The sequence below is a fragment of the Blennius ocellaris genome (genome assembly GCF_963422515.1).
Source record: "Blennius ocellaris genome assembly, chromosome: 15".
Taxonomy (NCBI): Eukaryota; Metazoa; Chordata; class Actinopteri; order Blenniiformes; family Blenniidae; genus Blennius; species Blennius ocellaris.
In genome coordinates, this window is record NC_137664.1 from 13,469,745 (window position 1) to 13,491,252 (window position 21,508).

The 21,508-nt window shown below is 39.5% G+C and overlaps 1 protein-coding gene across 1 annotated transcript in view; it reads left to right on the plus strand.

Annotated features, from left to right (window-relative positions):
* The window catches only part of LOC308140552 (matrix metalloproteinase-17-like), a 107,763-nt gene that overhangs the window by 74,146 nt on the left and 12,109 nt on the right, over window positions 1-21,508 (plus strand). Inside the window, exons 4-7 of the mRNA XM_080510379.1 lie at window positions 8,224-8,510; window positions 17,487-17,663; window positions 18,619-18,721; window positions 20,975-21,057. Coding sequence (XP_080366505.1) covers window positions 8,224-8,510; window positions 17,487-17,663; window positions 18,619-18,721; window positions 20,975-21,057 — 650 coding nt within the window. The remainder of the gene's footprint in view (window positions 1-8,223; window positions 8,511-17,486; window positions 17,664-18,618; window positions 18,722-20,974; window positions 21,058-21,508) is intronic.

Sequence of the window (21,508 nt, forward strand, 5' to 3'; positions counted from 1 at the left end):
CTGTATGTCAATACTTTTGTTTTAACATTCCATCTTTTTTTAAGTATGTGTCAAATTACAGCTGTAACAATGCATTATGTATTGCATCCATCCATGTTATATGGTGCATTATCTCTCCAATCCCAGCTAGCAATGAGTGAATGCAGGTCGCCAGTCCATTACAGTCTCACACACTCGCATTCACACATTGAACAGTTTCAAGTACCGGTAACTAATTTAGATCTAAAGTGTGTTTTTGGTACAGTGGGAAGAAAAAAGAATATCCAGAGAAATTCCACACATAGAATAGAATATATGTTGATTAATCACAGGAAATTGGTTCAATATATTGGTAGAACATGGAAATTCCACACAGAAATCTTGTACAGCCATTTATACAGCATAAACTAGTTATCAAACACCCAGACATGGTGTTCAGGCTCTGGCCTTGACTCTCCTCTCCTGGTCACATTAAGCTCAGCACAGCAGGACAAGAGGAGAGAGCAGACTGTTCACACGTGTATGTGAAAATTAAAGAGGGGTTTAATGAGCAGAGGTGAATGTTAGCGTGCCTCTCAGATTATATTTGCAGCATGCAACAATAATGTATGCAGACCTCCAGCAGCTTCGAATAATAGTTCACTCTGTTGGGAGCATGTGATCACCGAGGCCTTTCCGGCCACTGTTTCTGGAATTTTGTATAAAGACAGGAAACGGAAAGAACATGGCTGCACTGACTTTTCCTAACCGAGGCTTCAAGCCTCTCTGGGTCTGTCATATTTCATCTTGTTCGGACAGAAACACAATAAAGTGTGAAAACAACAAATCGGGATTTTACAAGAAACTGTGTGCCGGCAGAATTTTCTTGGCCAGACGCATCGATTCCATGGAGTCTTATCATTACCTTGAGTTTGTCAGACGACCCAGTGAGACGCAGCCACCAAGAGAGCAAAGAAGCGCAGTCCCCCAAAATGTCAAACTATTAACGGCTGTGATGGAAAAGTTGGATTGGACAGATGCTCCAGCAAGAGGAGTGTCACAGCAGACTTGAGTTGATTGAGTGAGCCTAAAACTTTACTTCATGAGACTGTGAAAGCCTCAAGTGCATTTATAAAGTTGAAATGCATACTAATATATATAATATATATAATACTCTTTATTGGAAGGGTTTAAAGGAGACAAAGAATTAAGATAAAATAAACATTAAGAAAATATGACATTTTGTCTCACGTTTCTTTGCACATGTATGCCTCTTTTTCTTTAGGTTCATTATTTATACATTCATGTATCCATCTTTGGTGGGTCGAGTTCGCTTCAGTCATCAATTAACATCACAATCATGCCTTTGGATTGTGGAAGGAAGGGAAAAAAATATCCATACAGGCACAGGAAGAATATGCTAATGTAACAGAAAGAGGCCTCAGCCTGAAATAAACCCAGGCCCTCTTGCTGTGTGGCAGCAGTGCTGATCACTGTGAAAATTGTGTCCTTTTACCTTGCCTTGTACAATGGCTCAGGAGGGTTACTCTCTTGCAAAAGCCACGTTACTACACAAAAGCTGTTGATTTATACAACGGCGATAAATTGTCCCCATGTACTTGCCAGAAATAGCTAATAGTAGCTTTGTTTGGTGGACGGATGACTCGTCCACACAACTGCAACCCCGGACAACTCGTCCACGACTGTTTTTTTCAGCATTATTGATTTGAAGGATTGGATTTCAAAGTATAGTTGCCACATTTGGAAGGATTATTAAGTATATTTAGCAGGAAAACATAAGAAATTAAATATATTGACACAAAAACATAAGCAGCTGATTTTGCTATGGGCGAAGTGGGCACCTGCCCAGAGAGCAAGCTCAACAAGGGTGCACCGTGCACAGGCTCAGATACGGTCTTCAGAAATATGTTTTCAGTTTTCAGAAATGTATTTCTGAGAACAAATAGTCTGTGTAGTTGAGAAGTTAAAAGCCACTTAGTCGCTGACTGCTTTGAGTGACACGTTCAGGTGCATCACGTAAGCCCTTCTTCCGACATGTTGAAGAGCTGCTCATACAGTAGCGACGTTACAAGCTAAGCGTGGTTAAAATATGACCGATAGTCATTAGCGAGCTGGAACGTGCATGCGCAGTGTGATATTTCCACTGTAGAATAGTGTGAAAATCAAAAGCCTCACAGGGTGGGGAATACAGAATTAGATCGTCACTTCAAATGCCATTTTTTTTCTGTGTTTTATGGAGGGCTCGTTTGTATTCCTGCAAACCGACCTCATCATTAAACAGTTTAGTTAATGAATTATATTGTTTCATTTCTCCAATAGTGATTACATCCTGGAATGAGTTCTAGTATCACTAGAGCTCCACAATATATCACTGAATCATTATTTTCCTGATATCAACATGCACAATACCTACATTAGACATGTATTGTGTAAATGTTGTTTCTATGCTCGATGCAGTCATTGTCAACCAATTCAAAATGAAAGAATTTTAAATATGTAACAAAAGTACAACGGATCAAAATCAACTCCCAAAAAATGTTAATCCTGAAGACGTCAACATCACCGTACTTTAGTGTATTAAGCAAATTAATTCACAATATTGCATATTTACCAAACATCATGCAGCCCGAATTCTCAAAGATCACACAACCACACGGTGCAGCCCACCTCGAGCTCACCCAGTTCATACTGTACACCATAGTGTCACCACGGATGTGTGTGTGTGTGTGTTCAAATGAGTGTGTGGTTGTTATAGGTAAATATGATAATCCGAAGAGCATTGAGACAACTCAAGCATCTCTTTTAAAACATACCTGCTTTTGCATATAGCAATTATGCATTGCTGATGTTTCTTTCCCTTAGTGGAAACTATTTTCTTCTGGGTTTTTTTTCCCCATCAGACATTACTTCTTTCAGTTGATTCATTACAGCAGTAATATGTATAGATAAATGCTATAAATGACTGAAGCCATTCATCTGCCATTCAGTGTTTTTTTTTTTTTAATCCAGTCTCTAAGGAAAATTTCTTGCTATGTGGTTGCTAAATGCTGCAAACTTCATCCGTACAACCTTTTGTATCCGTGATAATGTAGTGTCGGGTATGCAGTAAACAATGTTTAGAGTGGAAAATGATGTCTCGTTACTTCGATAAAAAAATCAGTTTGACAATATATTTTTTTAAAGTTTCCCCTATAATTTTATTGTGGCCTTATTTGTTGAACAATGTATTCACTGCAGTGTGTATATTAATGTCTGTGGACAAAAAAAAAAAAAGATTTATTACTGTCATAAAAGTTTGACAGGAGAACAAGACAATTAATAAAACCACCTACTGTTGTGGACTTAATGAGGACAAGCTGCTTAATAAACATCACATCTAACCACACTTGGGTGCTTGATTAAAGTGTAATCAATAAGGTTGTTAAAATCAAGGAGTAAGATTGACACTCTGACAAGCTCCATGTCGCGATCTGTAAAGATAATCAAATTTAAAGTAGGCTCCGCAGGGGAAATGACACCTGCTTCATTTTTCATGCGCTTATAGTCTCCCTAAGTAAACACAAGCTGTTCCCAGAGACTCCTCGGTTCATCTCAGATGCAGGACAGGGAAGCGCTGACCTTGGCGGACTTACCTGCAATTACATACCGGCACACACAAGTCGATGCACACGCCATTGAGATGCACATACATGCTGACAAAGCCACGCACTCCGCCTCTCCCATCTTTCACTCTCTCATAAACATGTTCGAACACACACACAGACACAATCACCTCGTCTGTCTGAATTAAGACTAATAAGTGGGCTTCTTGTCTCTGGACGTTGAGGGTTTTTGCCGTGACCTTGGCTAACTGCAGTTAGCAGTGAGGAATAGATAGACAGTATGAATAAATGAACCACAGAGCAAGAGAAGGAAAAAACAAAGTCAACTGTACTGTACGCCCAGAGTTCCCCCCACAGAATGGATGATCTGATTAGATTTGGAAGTGACTGGCTGCATACATTTGCATACTAATAATGAAAAGCCCATTTTCAAGCTACTACTTCCTTATTGCTCTAAGCCAACATCACTAACACCGTCCATGTGTTGTGTGGCAACATGTTGATTTAGACGCATTTGCTAATTAATACATTAATTAGCTGCACTAATGAACTCATTCGAGCGGCTGAATGTGTTAGAGAGATTGTGGTAACAGCGGAACAACAACAGGCTGCTCCGGTCTTCTCTGCAGCGAGGAGCCAGAGCAAATATCACTTAAGGCACACTCAAACTCTGGATGTCAGCAAGCTGCTGCGACCTTGAGAGGGTTTCACTGTGAAGATGGATGCTGGAGCTTAAAGTTTCCTTTTTATAATGAAAGGATGGAAATCCTGTATTACATATAGATGGAGCAAATTGTTTTTGTTTCCATAGGAAATCTCTTTCAATCTTTCATCAAGCAGTGCAGCTGCAGTCCTGACGCCAAGATTGAGAATTACGTGGTGCCGTTTGAGTTTGCAAATGACACTATTACTCCAGTGAGTGAAGCAGGCTTTGCTTATTTACACATCTAGTAATTACCTTTTAAAGTACAATAAGACCAAGGTATTTTTAAAGACCTTGGCAAATGTAAGTCAGCTATTCACTCATCTACTGAGTTTGTTTACTAGGTTTATTGTAAATTACCAGCTAGTTAAAAATAAATGGTATTATTTAGTGTGCCTTCAGAGTTTTGGACTGCAGTACGTTGTGACAGGGTGAATAAGAACATCTGGTGCAAAAATCTGCACCGAGACCAGCTCTTGAGGCTCGGAGCAGCTCCACCTACACTCTGGTGCAAGAAAAAATAGTGCAAAAGCAACTGCCTCATGCACTAAAAGGCTCAAGAAGTTCAATAAGCATTCTCTTCAGTGATATCTCGCTTCTGTTAAACATGGCGAAGAAGAATACCGACAACCACAGCCAAACCAGGATCCAATGCTTTATTGAGGTTTCCTCCAATAACTTCATCATGACACAATCAGCGCCACCTCACAGGAACGGTGATAGAAACGCTGTGTTCAGTCAATGATCCCTAATAGAAAGAGGTTTTAATCACCATGTGATTGAAGCCATAACAGACACGGGAATTTAATGCAACGGAAAGTGATGGTGCACAAAAGAAACTTGTGGTTTGACCAGCAGCGCTTGTGAGGACGCTATAAACATGACACTCGCCATGTCGTCTTTGTCAGCAGTCATGTGAGCATGATGCCTTATCAGTTAGTGTTGCTTTAGAACCGAAGCAGCAAAATTAGACATAAATATAGACAAACAAAATGAATTTAGGATTCACCTAGATCTGCACTAATAGGAAATATCAGAAGATCCACAATGGATCAAACCATGAGGCCCCTTCTGTGGTTTATTTATCATCATCTGCTTCAATTTATCACATTGGCATTCAAATGTTGTATGCCTTTACTCTAAAGATGGGTTTTCTTTCAGATTTAGTCGACATATCCTCTCAAATATGATCCAGTTTAATTTCTTCCATCAGTGTCACAGTATTTCTGATGGGAGTTTACCTGGCTGCGTAAATATGTTGGGCCTGATATAATATAATTGGCCTTTTGTTTAGAAAAATGCATTATTCGCACAATATATCTTATGAAATGATGACAAGCTGAGGGGCGTCACAGTGGTATTGTTCTTTCATGTTCTTGCATGGTTTTCACTGGGCACACCGCCCTCCTCCCACAGTCCAACCACATGTGTTTAAGGTTAAAAGGTGATTCTTAAAAATCCCCCCTGTGGAGTTGAGAAATGTAGCCATTACTATATACATTGTATCTGTATATCGCAATATTTTTATTTATTTTTTTGTAGTTGAGGACATCCATCCATCTTCTGCACAGCGTTTTGGAAGTCTTGGGCCTCTGAAGTGTATCTAACTGAAGGCAAGTGCAGGGCTCATACAAGGCAGGTTGACAGGGCAAACACAGACACACGCACTCAAACATGCAAACCATTAACAATCCCTTGCATGGTTTGGGTTTGTGGGAGGAAACCCAAGTTCCCACGGGGAGAACAAACCAGAATCACAGGACTTTCTCTATTTGGAGTACTTCCACTCAAGAAGGACAAGTTGTGGTTGAGGTTAATTATCATGGTATCCACATGATGACCACATAATACCAACTAGAAGTTTGCTATTTATTATTTCTCTATTGGAGCAAGTTCCACTAATGTAGCACCTTTGAGTCTTTTCTTTTTAGTTTTAGTTTTATTTTTTCAGATTTTTTTGCTTTAAAATAAGGATATTAAAGACCAATAATCATTCAGCAAATAGAGATTCATATCATGCATCACTACCAGTGAAATGCACTCACACACTAGAGTGAGAAAGTGATTTTCAGTGTAGCTTATATTTCTGCTCCAGACTTCCAGGGTCACCACACCATATTGTGTGATCCACATGTTTTACTTGACAAGCTTCTGGTTTTTAGCTCCCTATGCTTCGTTTTAGTGTTTCCCATTTTTTGCCCACCTTTTCAATTTTTCTGAATATCTGCTTAATCCCATTGAGTATTGCCCTGAAAGTAAGGATATTGAATAAAACAATCATGAATTAGATTTACATTTGCATAATGCATGACTTATGATATTTAAATACAGATATGAAGGTCACACAGATAAATGACAAAACTGCACAATTACAGCAGAATGTTAATCTAAAAGAGAATCAAACACCTTTTTTAATTGAAGGTGTCTCAAATCATTCAGTCAAAGTAAGCGAACAAAGTTAGGAGCGGATAAAAAAATAAGCCATGATAAGTGAGAACAAAACTGCAGCAGATAATAAACAAGGCCGAGCTCCCTTGCACATGTCTGGAGCAGTGATTTAAAGGATTAAAGAGATCTCGCTGGCGTGAGTTTCTCTGGCAGGTGTTCAGAAGTTTGACTTTGACTGTAAAGGTCCAGTGACCCTCGAGCTACGAGCTGAGTGGAACAGCTGCTTCTCCGGCTCATGTGGGAATGAAAGGACTGAAATGTTGCTTGTGGACAAAGCCGTTGTGCTTCAGAAGTTGGCAAGAAAATTACACTTTGACACCTTTTTGCTGTTAAACAACATCATCGGGTCATCAGGACAGGAAAGGCCCTGAGATGGTTGAACACGTCTCCTCCGATGTATTAAACTCTCTTCTCAACGTTGTTAAATACAGTCCTGCATTGATTTGTGTTTGTAGTGTTAGTGTTTATCGAAACAAATCTAAATGGACCAAGTGTCAAGAGACCGTTAACAGGCTATATTTTCCTCAAAAGTGGTGGCGCGAGGAATAGAGATATACAATCTAAAAACAAAACAATGTTCATTTCTATACAAAGTGAGCCAGAATCTCTTTTTGTTTTATCTATGCTGAGTCACAGTACGCTGGAGTCAAACTGAGCTGACACTGATAAAAATGCAGTGTGCAACCGTTAACAAGTCACCAGTCCATCACAGGGCAAACACACACACGCACAACGCAAGGTCCTCAAACCCAGAATCAAACTGGGATTTTGTTGCTGTGAGAGTCAACCACTACACTTGTCCTGTTTTTGTTCATATATCGTGTTTTCTTTTCATTAGAATTGAAATGATCACTTAAAAGAGTCCTGATCATGTTGATGCTCTGTGAAATATGTAGATACTCCTATATACACAAATCACATTTTACATTTTAAAATCCAGACAATTTGAGCTTCAGGTGTTACAATTAGAACCTTGTCAGAAGTGACGTGCTGCTAATATCCGCCATTTAGTCTATGCAGTTCTCTTTGCTATTGAAGCATTAAGTGTCATCATGCAGACATCAAAAGAGCTCTCTAAGGCTGTCAGAAGTAAGCTTGCAGCACTGTTTGAACCATGTTATACATTTGAAAAGATATCCAAATGCTTTAAAAAAAAGTGATGACAACCAGTGAGGATTTTCAAACATTTGCCAATTTGTCCAGGACTGTCCCCACTAGCAAATCCAATCTGAGATCATGATCTGAGATGTGGTTTAAAACACACCATTAACAAAATCTGTAAGTATGTAATAAGTGTTGTTGCCAAGTAAGAGTGCATGAAACTACAATCACGATTCTAACCTGTAAGAAGAAAGAAAAGCACCTTTTAAAAATAAGTTTTACAAGTTCCCATTACAATTTGGATTGTATATTTACTTTTGGCCATGATTGTAAAAAGCTCTCTCTCACTGTCTCTCTGTCTCTGTCTCTGTCTGTGTCTCTCTCTCTCAGGGTGAGGACCTTCCCCAAGGATTCGGCCTTGTTGGGCAGGGACACTGTTCGAGCCCTGATGTACTACGCCTTGAAGGTCTGGAGCGACATCGCACCGCTAAACTTCCACGAGGTGGCAGGCAGCGACGCGGACATCCAAATCGACTTCACAAAGGCCGACCACAATGACGGCTACCCCTTCGACGGGCCGGGAGGAACTGTGGCACATGCTTTTTTCCCCGGAGAGAGGTTCACAGCTGGCGATACACACTTTGATGACGACGAGGCCTGGACCTTCAGATCTCCAGGTGAGGAACATCACTTTTAAGTGTCGGGGCCTCTCACTCATGTATTACATAACTGAGAGAAAGAAATGTGTTGGGATCAAACGACTCGAGACAAAAGGACGGCAATGTATCAAATTCTGAATAACATCTCATTAAAGCTTTTATGAGAGACTCTCAAACTCCTGTAAAATAGAGAAGATTGAGAAAGTCTGCACTCAGAAACAGTTTTGAACTTCCAAACTTGCCACACGGTCTGCACTTCGATGACAAGCTGCACGCCTGTGTTTCAGACTGTATAATTAATATTTTTCTCGTTAGACCTGTGAATATGAAATCCAACGGTTTCAGTGACTAAAGCAGTGGTGATCGTTATCAGGAGCTTATGATGGGGGCATAAAAGGATTTCATTTCCTTTAACAAACAATATACTCCAACACACACTGATAGTCATGAAGTCTGGTTTCTTGCACACAACAAAAGAAGTTTTCAGATTCCTGATGACCTTTATTGATCCCACTTTATTAATCCTCTGGGTTTGTCTTTTTTAATGAAAAACCTGCAAGAATAAGTCACATATTTTAGTGATTAGAGTGTTTTACCAATTTCTGTGCATTGACGTCTGTTGTCTCTACTGGGATCTATTATTAAATGTCTGTCCTCAAAACCTGAGATGAACTGAGTATAAAATAGCTTCTCAATCAGACAGAGAGAAAGAGATTGTTTCTCTTGATTCTTGAGTCAGTCAAACTAGCAATAGATGTTTAGATGGTCACATAAGTCTTAATTTGTAGCTCTAATTCACTGTAAATCAGTAAATGGTCCTGCAAGCCCCTAAATTGTGCAGCTGTGTGCTCCATAAAATTCCAATGAGACTCCTTACCTAAATTTAGACAAATAAAGCCCTCAAAAGTAAAGAAGTTTCCTTTAATTTACTCCAATCAGAAAATGAAAGGAATATATCTCTGCTGGGCCTTGAAGCACAAACTATAGTGTGTGACGCAAACTAACAGCTGCACTGTGTGAATGATTGGCATGCTGATGAGATTTTCAGGGTTGAGGACACACTGTTTTGGGCAGAATCATCAGTCTTATCTTTAAAGAGACAGAGAGAGAGAGAGAGGAACAGGAGAGAGATAGTGGTGAAAACTCAATTTCATAATTACTGTCCCGAAGTGCTGTTTTGTGTTGAATGGAGTCTGTGCTCCTTTTCAGATGCAAACACCATACGTTACCAGTCACTCGTTAATAGAACATACTGAATTAAATAACTATTCAGTAAATCTAAGGCACAGATTGAACAACTAAATAGCTCAAATACAAACTATCACAGGTTTAATATAAAGCAACATGGTGTGTGTGGTTTCATTATAAAAACAAATGGCACCAACGTGTGGCCTGACATGCTAACTGCATAATTTTCACTGTTTTTCCCATTTTCACGGAAAGGGACATTATTTTCAAAATGTTCCTGTGTAAACACAAAACATTTCTGAAAACAAAGCACAAAAATAATGCTTTTTTTTACTTGAATCATCCTGTAAACAGAGTCTTAGTGAAATTAACAGAGGAAGTAGGAAACTGTGAGTGACTTTTGTGAAAGTTGGTGCGTGCCACTGATTGGCTTCTTGTCTTTAGAATGTTTTGGTAACTCATGAAGGGGAGGTGCTGGTATCCTGTCCAGAAAGTTTCCTGCCTGTCCCTACAGTCTGCCGGGATCAGCTCCAGAATATATATATGGATGGATGGATACATCAGAGGGGGAGTCTGCAGCCTCTATTAGAGTCAAATTTAGCGGCTTCCAAAAAGCTGGTGCACATCTAATAGGCGGACTGAGACCATTTGCAAAAAGCAGGTCTCAGTCCACTTTCAAATTGGTTCTGGAGAGCATTATTGAAGCTTGAATGCATCATGAACCAAAGAGCTGAGAACAGACCAAGCACAGAAGGGGACAGAAGTCAGAATCGCTGTCTCCATGCAGCCACTGACTTTGACTCTTTTCTACAATTTATAAGCTCTTATTGAATTCCTTTTTCATAAAAATACAGACACAATATTCCCTAAGTGCATTAAACCCAACACACAGCTTGGCTGGATATGTCATAAAAGCATCTAATGTGCTTTTTCTTTACATCTTTTGGTCCAATGTTAACATTGTTATCTTGAGTGCAAACTAAACTGAACACAAATATGACTTTTCCACCTCTATTTTGGTCTTCATGGGATGCTGTACCACCAGTGAGAACACAACATGGAATATATTTTACTCTCAGTACATAATTGGGCTGTCAGTTGATTTAATTCTTTCAGTTCATTAATTGCACAGTTTTGGTGTTTAAAATCCTGTCTCTTTCACTTCACAGTCCATTTTTTGCAAAAGAAATATTCCCTGTGTGTGTTTCAGTAAAGTGTATGGAAAGTTGATGTTTTAGTGAGGGAATCCAAAGATGGTCACATCCTGAATATGGACATTGTCTATGAACGTGTCTAATAATAGCATGGTCCGCAAGTTCATTTTCATTTGAGAAGAAAAGTGCAAAGAATAGTGATCTACCCAAATCCGTTAGCTGCTGATGAATGCATTGTGGGGAGAAAGTTATTCAAACTGAAATGACTTCTGTGACATTAAATACACTGAAAACTACTTATCATTCATCAAATGAATATACTGATACTAAAATACACCAATTCTACCATACCCATGTGAAACTGAGGCATCAGCCTGCATGTTGAAGTGGGCTGGAGTTTGTGAAGCTGTGGAAACAAATCTTCCCTTAAAATACATTTAGCATGTTCTTGTTTGTAATTATTTTCTTCCTTTGCCATCCATTAATACAGGCATTTTAAATTGTGCATTTTCTGTAACTGTAGTACTTTACAGAAATGTTTAATATTGAGGCAGAGGTCCCCCCCCCCCCCGACAAGGGAGCCAATAAAGTGCTGATAGCATCAGATGGTAAAGCTAAGATAATGCCAGGACCTCTGCTCATTTCTATTCTTTGTTTTTCAACAGTTGGCTCTTGGAGCCATATGTTGCTCGAGCTCATTCAGCTTCAATTAGACCACCTCAGTGGGCTGCGGGAGTGTCAGGATGTGACTCCATCAGAGGTACCAGCATTGTCTGCATCGATAGGGTTTAGAACAGTGAGTCAGTGGAGAGAGGAGGTGACAAAGGTGCAATTTAAATCCGTTTATCTTCACAACCTACGCAATTATCTCGCACAGACAATTGTGGGTGTGAAAGAGCATGTAAAAACAAATAATATCATCTTATTAAATAAATATACATCTCCACCTGCCAATTAATGGAGAACAGCAGGCGTATGGAGGATGGGCTTTGTGCTGAAAACACGACCTGTTACTGTGAACAGATGCTGGCTGCGAATCTTCTTACCTTGTTAGATGTTCCTGCTTTCAAGGCTACGTTCACACACACACACACACACACACACACACACACACACACACACACACACACACACACACACACACACACACACACACACACACACACACACACACACACACACACACACACACACACACACACACACACACACACTGCGATGAAGAATGAAATGTGCATTTAATAAAAAGACATTAGACTTTTGTCTTTTATAAAGGTACCTGCTTCTTCCATTGGGGGTGTACTCCTTGAAAAGGTGAAAACTTTCTTATGGCTTGACAATAGCAATCATCATATATCTCTGTCGTCTATGTTGTTGTGACTTTTTTAGAAGGTGAAGTGAAGATGTTATGTGTGTTATGCTCAAATAAGATGGCAATCCTTTTAATGTTTTTTTTGATGCCCTTGCAATCACTCATTCTCTTGCTCTTTAAGGCTGTCTATGCAAATGCCCATAGTAATTTGGGACTTTCGTCAAGGCCAAGGTGATTATAAGTAACAGAATTGATGTGTTTTTCTCTGTTGCACCTGGAAGAAAAATCTCCAGCTTACTGTAGCTTGAGAACAATGTCGTATTAAAGTGTTTCATGTGCTCATTTTACATGTTTAATAATAAAATTTTAGTTTAAGGAGCCTATGGTATACATGTTACTTACTTTTATTCCTGTTCTTGTCTGGAATACATTCTTATAGAAATCAATAAATTAAATTTTTGGTATATTCTATATGCTTAAGACAACTTCAGATGCAACCTTTGTTGTGCTTTGTTTTTTTAGCTTACCTTACGGTGGAAACATCACTTTTTTACTTTCCTTTCTTCGAGAACATATAAAGAGGTTACGCTGTCACAGTAATCTGCTTTTGGGTCTAATTTCCAACCAGGATGAAACAAAATGAGGGATTTTCCTTGGAGCAGTTAAACTGATTTCTGGAGCACAATCTATTATGTTACTAAAGTAACTTGATCCCTCTGCAACAGGTAATCTCAAGAGTAGCCAGAGGTCAGCATGGACTAAGGTGTGTTGCAGGAGGTGTAAAGTGGCAACAAATAGACAGTTTCAGCTGCCTGTACTAGTGAATAAATGCTGCGGCATTTCAAATAATGGACCAAGCTCTATGTTTAGCTTTCAGTCTGCCATGAGGCTGAGTGAATTTAAAGCATGTCTTTAGACTAGGAAAGGATGATAAAGTGTCCTCCCATGACAAAACGCTATGTTCCCGGCCACCTGGCAAAATTAAGTCTTATCTTCCCTTTTCTTTTAGCTATCTCGTTTCACTCCTGAATGAAAGATCGGTTTCATTAGCTGTTAAATGATCCACGAGGTTCACCTGTTGTTGCAAACTTTGTTTAGTGTTGTGATTTCCGTGGCTCCATGGAGAATAACTGCCCGAGGGAACTCGAAACAGAGATGATGGAAGTGGCGAGAGTGAAGCAAAACTGCAACGTTTCAAGTCATAAAACCAACAATAAGTTGACACTTGAAGGAGACTTACAGTCTTTCTTTTGCATTAATTTTGGAGTGGCAGGCAACAATTCATAAATCCTAGCCACTGCTCTTTTAATTTCTTTTTTTTATTGTTTTAATTGTCACCAATACACCACCGCCACAAGTCTCCACCTTGACGGCAATTCAATTCAATTTGAATTTATTCATATAGCACCAAATACAGCACAGTCCACAGCAGATAGAGTCCTCCACTGGCTCAGTGACTGATCAGACAGTAGATTTGATTGATCCTGCGCTTTGGCCAAATAAGGTGACCGACGCAGAGAGTGGACATTATACATGAGCAAAAGAATTACCAGAAGATGCAGAGGGCAGGAATTCACACATTATTTATCTGTTTTCACGTCACACAGTGGACAGGAAAGAATTGATCGGGACTGGATAAATTATAAATTATAACAGTTTAGAAAGGTCCTCATGCTGTAATGCTCTCCTCCTGTGAAGTAAAGGAAAACTCAAAATGAATGATTTATGAAGAAGTTCACATTTATTTTAATATCGGATATAAAAAAATGTCAAAGACAAAACAGAGCAATTCCATGTTATCCGATCTTTTATACATCTACATTCAAACTACAATAAAATATCCATAAACCATGTCCATGTGTGGCTCCTATTTATCACTGATCTCTTGAATGGGTTTGGGTTGTTTTTATGTCCATTATGTTGTCAAAACGGTAAATATAGTTAAAACAGCCGAGGACCATGGTTGCATTTTTCATTCTTGCTCATTATTTATTAATTGGTGCATCTGTATGTTGGTTGTGGCAAACTGAAAATGTTTTAATCAAATTTGGTCTGTTGGTGTTGATGTTCCCTCGTCTCATGTTTTGTGCAGTAGAATTCACCTCAATTGCTTCAAGGATTTATTTTTTTCTTTCCCAGAGCTGCCGACTTTGAATTCAGTAGATATTCAGAAAGGTAGCTAATGCAGACTTCCATTTTTCCCATTTCGAAAACAATAAAGCATAATAGGTCTTTGTATCCACGACAGCAGAGTAAAATCTTGGAGGAAAGAAGCCTCATCTGGTGCTTTTCACATCTCCTATCGCGATTCCTTAAAATTCTATATCACATGAATAAATTATACTAACCTGACTATGACTTTGGTCTCAGTGCAGTTCAGAAACCACTGATATTTCATCGTCAGGGCTTCATTTCTCCAGACCTCTCTGCCCTCTCAGGAAGCAAGTTTATTCCTCTTCATGGATGACATGGCCGGCTTTCAATTTCAACTGAAGAGTCTGACCCACACTGGAGCTCTGAAGACGATTCAAGTGTATTTTCACTCGAATGAAAAGTAAATCAACCAAATATGAGGGCCATTTGTGGTTTGTCATGGCAGAAGAGATGTTTAAGTGATTTCAGAAATAGAAAACCTAATCTGTATGCCTATTAATTTGTTGAACAACATTACTCAAAAATACCTTAAATAAACTGCACATTATTACCTTCATTAGTTGTGGAGATGCATTTTAACATTTAAAATACAAATGAACAAATTGTGAATCCCACCATCTTTGATACATCATATCATCACCCACCTGAGAATTCTATTAATTTCTCAGCATTTGGGGAAAGACCTAAGGTGGACACTCAAATATCCAGGCCCTCATGTGGCACTCAATTAAGAATAGCCATGGATCTCCGGTTTCCTACGGAGTCTCAAGATTCCATTTGTCCATATTAATGGTTGTGTGTGATTGTTGTCATGCAAAGAAGAAGCAGTAGTTGACTGTGATCCAACTATGTCACCATGTAATCCAGGCCAAAGCTGACTCGAAACAAAATCAAAAACTGTGCTTGTCAGTCAAAAATCAGCATCTCTGAATCTATGAGGCCGTGGTATTACCGATTCTTTTGCTCAGTTCACACAATATCAGTGCTACAAATGGATTTTGAATAACATCCATTGACATTTAGTGTCTTTTAAATCAGAAAGGCCTTGCAAACTTCAGTGAGAGGTTCATTGAAGACATGCTGCATCCATCACTTAAATATCAATTCACTTTAGAATTGCACAGATTTTGCATCAAACCAAAACATCCCCCACCAATTGGCTCATGAACTAGAACATTAGACTGCTTTTTATTGAATATCAAACACTGCATGGTGGTGTAGTGATTAACACATTTGGCTCATAGTGAGAAGGTTGTGGGTTCAAATTCATTTTCTGTGGAGTTTTCATGTTCTCTGCTGCACACATGTGTTTCTTCCATCCTCTTCTCCCACAGTCTGAAAACATGCATATGAGGCTTTTTGATGACCCTGAATTGCCTGTAGGTGTGATTGTGGCTGTGTGTGTGTGTTGCCTGTCTCTTGGTGTTGCCCTTTGATTGAGTGGGACGTATCCTGCCTTTGCCCCTAGTTACCTAAGTTTAGCACCCATGACCCAAAATGTTTTGAAATTGAGGTTGTATATGAATTAATTTGTCGTATTTAACCTGCATTAAACATTAAATAACATATTGTTCTGATAGAAATACTAAGTCCCAGGCATTGCAGGGTTTCAGTTCTGCGAGGATAAAAAAGAATAGCCCTCGGCTGGTTGTGTTCTCAATTCTTTCTGTCTTCTAGTAGTGCACTGTCCTCATTAAACTTTGAGCAAATGTTGCGCGCTGCTTGGTGAGTTATGTATTTCCAAGGTAGAGGAACCCATCAATGTGTCATGCGCATTAAGGTAATGATTTATATAACATAATAAGATATTATTATCCCCTGAAATCAGCTCCATTGGTTAAAAAATGTGCATATCAGTCATGATAGTAATTGTGTTTTGCTGCTCTGTTTATTACAAAATGTTCTTCTCTTTCTTTCTCACTTTCCCCTGGTGTGGTTGTCGAGCTCAGCTCAGTAAATCTTGTCCTTCCACCCGAGTCTCTCAGCCCGTCTTTTGTCCGCAGGCACCGGTATTTTCCTCTGTCAACCTCAGACGGACTGTAAATACCATGACATGGTACCTACTTTGTTCTGAGTCCCTGTTCTCTCCACTGATCCCTCTTTTTATCCACCTTTCCTCTCTCCACCTCGTGCTCTTTTAAGATTAGAGTTGACATTTGGCTCCTGGATTTCCCAGGTGTTGTAAGCGAAAGTGCAAGTGTCTCCATGTGTCCTTTTTGTATCTTGACAGAGTGTTGCGTCGAGATGCTCTCAGGCTGAGGCCAGCATAAGGTTAACAGAACGAGTAAGAGTTCCTCTGTTCTCGCCACCAAGGAGCTCTTCAGCTCGCTCAACTCCGCACGCTGGCACTAACATTGGAGCAAATCTAAATCTCAAAACCTCAGGTTTTTGTCTCGCTTAGCCGAGCCAGTCGAGGACTTTTTGGAAGCTTTGCCTTTTCTTTTGCGCCGAACATCCGGGGAAATGTGATTAAATAGCCTTGCAGCCACTTTAGGTGTCTTTCCACACTTAGGTTTTGATTGGCAGCCGTGGGGCTCAGGCAGTATTACCATAGTTATCTCGCCACAGCACATTCCTAACAGCACTCACAGCCACCAGAGCTGCTCGTCATGCCTCTTAACTCGCAACCTATAGAGTTTCCTCATAAAAGGGATAAACAGGCCAACAGCGGCCATCCTGGTTCTACCAAACTCTAAATGTTCAGCAACAAGTCAATATGATAGAAGCTGAACTTCAGTAATAGTATTTTGAATGTTTATAAAAGGTGATAATGCTGTCTCATGTTTTCAAAAAGAAATCCTTTGCCGTCTCCTCTAACTGCCTCACATGGAAACATGGCCGAGTGCAAGGAAAACGGTTCTGTATTTATGATCTTGAGTGTGCAGTTTTCTTGCTAAGTAATTTACTTCCCCAGTGGACGGCAGCAGTTGTCAAAAAAAGGGGGGGAATATGTTGTGCACAGAATTCTTGATCTGCTTCTCTGACTGGTCCAATTTCTCTTCTAAATAAATTAAAAGAGCACTTCTAAGAAGTCGAGAGAGTGTGCACTTCCTTTTGCACTCCACTTTTTACTTCAAATAAACATCATTGTAAATGCATATTCTAACTCGTCTCGTTCTGAGAGTTTTCCTTCCTTGATCTAGTGATCATGTAAAGGGATGGTTTTCCACTCTGCGTCTCCTCCAGAGTCTCATGGGATGGATCTGTTTGCGGTTGCAGTCCATGAGTTCGGCCACGCCATCGGTCTGGTCCACACGTCAGCCATGGAGTCCATCATGAGGCCGTACTACCAGGGCCCAGTGGGAGACCCTCTGAAGTACGATCTACCCTATGAGGATAAAGTCCGCGTTTGGCAGCTCTACGGTATTAAGATGCACATCATCTCCTTTCTGTATGTGTGTGTGTGGGATATTGAGGAAGAGGAGCGAGTTCAAGTGAGGAAGGCTATTGATTAATGAGAGCATAGATGCATTTAATTGGACCTCTTTATGGCATATGACCTTATCACCCCACTTCCTGATATAGATAGCAGCAGTGGACTAGCAATGTGCGACTAATGATCATGAAGGTGAGTACAGGGGAAAATGCGAAAGACCCTGACTGTGGAATAGATAAATGAATTGGAACAAGATAAAGATAAGCACGTACGCTTGTATTTAAAAAGAAATGCTGTTTATTTTTTATCAGTTGTAGACATTTTCTAAAGGAGAAGCACCACTTTTTCTGGATGTTTATGCAACATTTTACATTCATAGCAGATAATTCTACACATGTGCAAGCAGATCAACAACAATGATGGGAGCATTGAAAGTGCTGTTCATACTGCTCACACTTCTCCAATAAAGTGTACATTTATTACACTATCATCTGTACCACATTTCTTCCACACAGCAGATGCTAAGTGGCCCAGTACGGTGAAGAAAGACAGTTAAAGGGCACTTGAATGTATTACAGAAACACAGCACTCACTAATAACGTTTACATGCAAACTACATCGTTTGTAGGTCATTTTCAGTGCACTGCCGTCTGAATGCAAAACATTTCTGAAATGAAAATGCAAAGACAGTGCTGAAAAGTGACACACAGGACGGCATTTTTTCAGCTCATTCAAAATAATTATGTGATCCTAACCATGATTATATAATGTTGGTGGAACACCATCATCATCCAACAGTGTAGTTTTAATTTAATTTTTTATCAATTGCAGGAATTTGAGAGGTCATGTAACTGTAGTTTTGTCCAAATACCACAGTTATTTGGCAAGTTATTTGGTCTTTGGTATATTGATTTGAAATGTAATCACATTTGACCTTCCCAGGTGTCAGAGACTCGGTATCCCACACAACTCGGCCTGGAAATCCCTCTCCGACGGCTGAACCTCCCGTTTTACTGGACCTTCCTGAGAACAGGTCCACTCTGCTGTAAGTAGGAGATTGAGTGAAACATCATTCTTGTGGTCAAACAAAGTATAGTAACCCACTTCTCCGTGTATTCACAAATCACAATTCATTTCCAGTGAATCTCAATGGGGTTTTTTTTCTTGCCTTTTCAAATACATTCAGGCTTCATTCATTTCCAAGTTCCCTCAGGCCTCTCAGTCCACTGTATCTGTAAAGACACTGGAGCAAAGGGTTTAATAAATGTCCCTTATACGGTAGATGAATGGAGAAAAGCACGGTTAGATGCTCAAAGGCTCTCTTGTGGCCTGTAAATACTGCAATGAAGGAGGGGGAGTGTGTAATCCTTTTTGTCTTTTTTCTGCTCAAGGAATTCTTTCTTTAACATGATCTGTCATGTTTTCTCAAATGTAAATTGAAACTGAAACAATTATTGCTAAATAGGCCTAATAAGTAATATACTGTAGAATTTGATGAAATGGTTGACACAGCTAAGTCTAAAACCCAAGATGTTACTGCATTCACTTGTGTCCACATTCACTTTTCCCATTTAACAGCAAATGGTCTGTGTGCAAATTCCAGTGCATTGTCCAAACGGATGCTTGATTAAGAATAGGTATGTCAAATTAATAGAGTCACATTGTCTGCCTGTCTTGAACTCTTACTTAATTTTTGTAGTGCCTTTCATCCAAACGTGCAGCCCAAAGTGCTGCGCAGTTTAAAAGCGAGCAATAAGGGTACGATGGAGTCCTTGTTCTTAACATTATTGAACAACGACGGTAAGATTGAAACCTGCAGAGGATTGGAGAAAGCTACTTATATTGAGAGAAATGGAGTGGCTTGCTCAAGAAGACAGGCCAAACAATTTGGTTTGATAACTGTCATTAAGAGCTAGAAAAGTCTGTGCATATACTCATTTGTCTGCATAGGAGGCATCGAAAAGCAGTTGAATCAAGGAACAGCTTGAACCAATAAAGTCTCTTGGATAAAAGGCAGAAATGTCTTCAAAGACATACGACCAAGTCCTGTTGACCTGATTCGATTGCTATAACTTTTTTAAAATATGGTACATTACAAGACAAATATGAGATAAAAGAGCAAAGCAGAATCCAAGAGCTTCCCTCAGTTTGATATAATTTTCTCTTTAATCGTTTAAAAGTAGCATGAAATGTGTTCATGGTAGCATTTCCCATTGTCTTATCACTGGGGAGAAAACTGACAACTGAACTTTATCAATCAGAGCTCACTTTGCTTTGAATTGAATTTCCATTCTGCTTTCATTCTAGATGTTCTTATGTAAAGACGTCTTAAACAAACTTATGATGAAACTCTAGACCCTCCTTAATTGTTATAAAATCTGTTGGGACTCATCAATTTAAGCGTCAAAGTACACAGACAAAAATATGCAAAGCTTTGTTTTTACAAAGCATGAAAATTTTGAATCACAAGGATGTCGCTGTTTTAAAATGAACCGGCATGCAAAATTTACTTTACATCACTGGGGTACTTTTTCTCTGTCTGTTCTTGATAGATGGAAAAGCTAAATAATTCTCGGCAAGGCTCACAAATGCCCACCACGAGGCAGCAGCGTTTGGTTAATAAACCTCTAAATAGGAATCTTTGTTGTTAGTGCAGGGGCTGTTAGCCTCCCACTTGCAGTCCACAGCCTGTGGTGCTAATGGCGACATCATTGACAGGCCGGCCACGTCAGTGTTTTAAATCACTTGTTAGCCCTGGGGATAAACGAACTGCAAGACCTCGCCATGTCGGTGTGGCAGCATTTCACCTGATGTTTAATTAAATTGAAGGAAACACATGCACATGCATGCACAAATTCACAGGCTCCCTGTCGACAAGTGTTACCAAAAATGAGCTGTTGTTTTTCAATGTGTAAAAGATGTTAAATAGGTTGAGTCCTTTCATATGAGCTGCACTTCATAACCGATCAGCCATGCTATTGTAATATTGCTGCAGTTTTAGAGTTTTTTCTGACCCAGCTATCCCTTTCACATCAACTTATTGTCAAATACATCCTGCTCACTAAGAGGTTCAGTGACAAAAAAGATATGTTTTCCAATTCATCAGTATTTATTTTCCTATGGCTGATTAGTACGTTTGTTTTTTTTGTTATATTCTCAAAAGCGACAGTATGCACAGCCGCATAATCTCTGTACTTGACTTTTAATGTATTGTTCCTCTCTCATTCCACTCTTGCAATGTTTCATTCTTCTCAAACTGTCTCTTGTCCTTCCTTCAACTTTACTCCATCTCTCCCAGGCTGGCGCGTGACGCCCCGGATAGATGCTCCAGTCACTTTGACGCTGTGGCCCAAATACGAGGGGAGGCCTTCTTTTTTAAAGGTATGCAACCGTTTCTTGAGGAGGAAGTGGAACAGAGAGTGAGGGAATGGAGAGCCATTCTCAAGAATAAATGTTAGATGTAGCTTTGTTCATATGATTATGTGTTTATTGCCAATGTCCATTTTAGTACTTGTGTAGCTGTTAATTCAGATGGTAGAATTTAAGCATCATGCTGATGTGAAGACACCAGGGTTTGTGGAGACATTTTCACAGAATGGTATGTCCTGGTTTACTGAGATTATTTATAAAGCAGGTTAAACTGCATGCTCATGGATAGATTGCACTTTCAGTTTGTATGCATTTTGCAGATGATCAACTGAGAGTATAATACCTTGGGTAAAATCACTTACAAACAGGAGCCTTCAATTGAAGTTTTTTCACACATTATTGTTTGTGTTTAGAGACTAGATGCAGTGCCAAGCCCCTACAAGCATGTTGGAGGTATTAATGG